Raw genomic sequence first — 3,340 nt, 5'->3', positions numbered from 1 at the left:
GTGCTGCTGTTCGGCGTATTGTTTTGATGCTATTAGTGCTTGGCGTATTTTTAGTTTTTCTTAGTTCACATCTTAGATCTTATTCCTGTTTTTCTTTTACATTTTATTGTTGGATGGAACTGGGAGGACCCTGTGTACAAAATTTAACTTCACCACATGTACATACAGGGTGCACCACATGTGGTGCGCAAATAACAAATAAAGAAACTCTAAAAAAAACTGATAAACATTTACCGGTACTCATTGTATTACAAAAAAAGGCCAATATACGAAACTCCTTGTGACTTGTCTCTGAACTGCAATCTGGGACACATTTTCCAAGAAGAACTGAACTCAACCGAACCACAACTCCTTGACAGGTCCATTGTTCCAGAAAGCATCTGACATGACATTGTGTGTCAGTAGTGCCCCCCTGTTTTCTCCTGGCTGTATCGTTTCCACCACTTCAGCCTCATCAGAAATAAACATGGACATATGATAAAACGAAGTTCCTGAGGATGGAGTCGGGCCAAAAATATTGTTGTTCCTGCTCCCCTCCCTCCAAATAAAATCAATGCAAAGTGCCTGAGCAGCAGAATAAAACAGCAGCACAAGGTAAATCCCATGAGGGTGCAATGCATGCAACGTGTAAATGAATTTAGTCCACTGGTTATTTTAGCACTTCAACACCTACTGAAGCCTCAACACATATTATGCTAGCTTTCCTTAATGTTAATCAATTTAACTTCCATGTTCTCAATACACTGAGTAATGCAAGTTGACTTAAAAAAAGGTTAACAAACCAGATTAATTTTCATACATTTCAAGCCAGGCAAAATAAAAGAAAACGATGAAGACAAACAACTACAGCATGACACTACCAAAGAGTTTTCTTAAGATGACAAACAATATCTGCATAAAAAGCTAAAACCCTAACTCCCCTTTACAAACAGCACATGTATTTTTACATTTCTATCACAGACGGTGGGGGGGAGGGGTGGTTTTAAACCTGCAGTGTGAGGATATAGAACCGTAGAGAGCTGCAGATGATAAAAGAGTTGATGGGTTATGTAATGTACCACAGCTAAAGCCAGGAAAGAAACAAAGAGATGAACGCAAGTGACAACAGAGACCCAAGTCACTGGACTATAATCGCCAACAAAGACCATTACTACTTAATCTCTCTAGTATAACTGCAGCTCAAAATTACATTTGAAGCAACTAAAATGACAGAAACAAGTAATTATATAGATCTAAATGACTATTAATTTTAATTAGCAATAAAATCAAAATCAGTCCCTTCAAAACATGAACCACAAACGCACCAGACCTGTTCATCCAAACAAAACAGCATTCAGGTAGTCGGGTACCTAATAAAAAATACATGAACCCGTTAATAAGTCAGCCATGCACTGCGTAAACTGCAAAAAATAAAGCGCAACAACAAAAGCGCAGCTATCTTAACATCATTTTCTCTTCTTCTCAATACATGCACAAGAACTGCACTACTCACGTGCATGTTAGACCACTGGCAAGTTTCACTACAGCTGTATTGATGGAGAAGATCCAGTCCAAGAGCCACATGACATAAAGGATGTAAACTACAGTTTCTGGTTTTTAGAATAATAAATTTACCAAGATAAACTAAATTGTGTGAAGTTAAAGCCCTTTCAAAATCTAAAGCATCTGCTCAGGTCTGCACTCTCCTCCTCCGTCTCTCTTAAACGTACCGTGGCTGCTGCGTCCCTCCCACCACAGCAGCAACAAAAGTGCGAGTGACAAGATAGCGGGAGGGGAAGGAGCCTGAGAGTTAAAACCAGATTATATCAGGAACTGGTTCTGGTGCAGGCAAGTTGTGATGTCAGCCTAATGTACTGGTAGTTGCTGTTTATATCAGCATTGGAGATCTGGGCTACTCTCATAGCTGTCCTTCTTGTAAACAGCGGGCGTCACTACTGAGAAAACACCACAATAGGCAGAACTGCCACATGAGCAGGAAGTGCATCCCTCATACACAAACAAGATGATTTATAGGCTGTTTGCCACATTTATGAGCTTTAGCATGACTCAGTTCTTAGGACTTCTGAAGCTGTGATGTACAGTAGATACACTTTTGTCAAACGGGCAATAGCAATTTGACAGTGCCAGGTTTCTCACTCTGCAACATGAATTGCAGTCTCTAGTTGTGCTGTATCATTGTATATTCTCACTGTTGACATATATCAAACTTGTTTGCTGTACTCAATCTGTCCAGATTTAGAGGCAAAGCCTTCAGAGAGCCACCAGGCTCCTGTCCTGTAGAACCAGCTCCCAGTTTGAGTGTGCGAGTTAACCCAGTTCAAGATGGCTACCACAGCTAATCAATATCAATCAAGACAAAAATAGCTAAATCTCTGTTAAAAAAAATCTATTTAATGGTTTTAAAGCACTTAATATTGAATAAATTGTTCCGGTGCAGCATTTATTTTTAAAGATCTTAAAAATATGTATTGTCAATGAATGTATTGCTTTTTTTATACATTTCTAATCTCAATTTATCCACAAAGCATTAGAAATATCTGAAACATTAATACACTTTGCACAGATAGCACCATCTTTGTTTAGCACCACCTAATGGGCAATGGCTTGTAGGATTGTTGGGGGGGCAACTGACAGTAAAGTCAATGACGGACACAGATTATCAAGTTTAGAACAAGTTGCACAGCTTAAAAGTTTTTGTTGGTTTATGATGTACCCATTTCTAATATGAAAATACATACTTGTCAAGAGCTGTTATGCTGCTTATATGTTGGGATTGAAGCCTAAAATGATTAGACTACATACAATCGAGGCAAACCTATCTACTCATAATTCTACAAAATCTGAGTATAAAAACATCCTTCATGGCCACACATCATGTTTGACATAAGTACGATAATAATTAGTTAATATACGTTTTTGTTATAATGGTGGTAAATGCATTTTTATTGTGGTCTATAATGGTCTGCATGATGTATGTTATTGATAATAATCTGTAAACAAATGTATAGATATGTTCAGGTTTTCAGCATCACTTATTGAAATAAAGCAATAACCACCTTAATTCATACAGGGACACTGGTTATGACGGTTGGTTGACTATATGATTTCAGTTACAGGCTATAGAGTAAACAAGGTGTGTGTGTGTGCATGGGGGGGTAATTTACGTTGCAAGTAACTTGCAGGGGCCTAATCAATAACAACTTGAGGTAGTCCACTTCATATCAACATAATTTGTAATATTTAGTGGCCAAAATGTTCTGTAGACAGGGAAACTTTATACGTGGCCAAGATTGCTGTAAACCACATCAACACTAGACCAGATAACATTAGACCTATACTT

The 3,340-nt window shown here is 38.1% G+C and overlaps 2 protein-coding genes across 2 annotated transcripts in view; both read right to left on the bottom strand.

The window, feature by feature from the left end:
* LOC119412119 (trypsin-like) overlaps positions 1 to 244 on the bottom strand; it is a 4,502-nt gene extending 4,258 nt beyond the window's left edge. The window contains exon 1 of the mRNA XM_037679093.1: positions 235 to 244. Within this exon, the coding sequence (XP_037535021.1) occupies positions 235 to 244 (10 nt within the window). The remainder of the gene's footprint in view (positions 1 to 234) is intronic.
* Positions 245 to 1,045: 801 nt separating this feature from the next.
* Positions 1,046 to 3,340, bottom strand: part of LOC119412118 (kinesin-like protein KIF21B) — a 40,315-nt gene continuing 38,020 nt past the window's right edge. The window contains exon 12 of the mRNA XM_037679092.1: positions 1,046 to 1,063. Within this exon, the coding sequence (XP_037535020.1) occupies positions 1,046 to 1,063 (18 nt within the window). The remainder of the gene's footprint in view (positions 1,064 to 3,340) is intronic.

The sequence above is a fragment of the Nematolebias whitei genome, chromosome 7 (genome assembly GCF_014905685.2).
Source record: "Nematolebias whitei isolate Nwh7 chromosome 7, NemWhi1, whole genome shotgun sequence".
Classification (NCBI taxonomy): Eukaryota; Metazoa; Chordata; class Actinopteri; order Cyprinodontiformes; family Rivulidae; genus Nematolebias; species Nematolebias whitei.
Note: the sequence above shows the minus strand (reverse complement) of the source record. Positions and strands in the feature narration are given on the sequence as shown.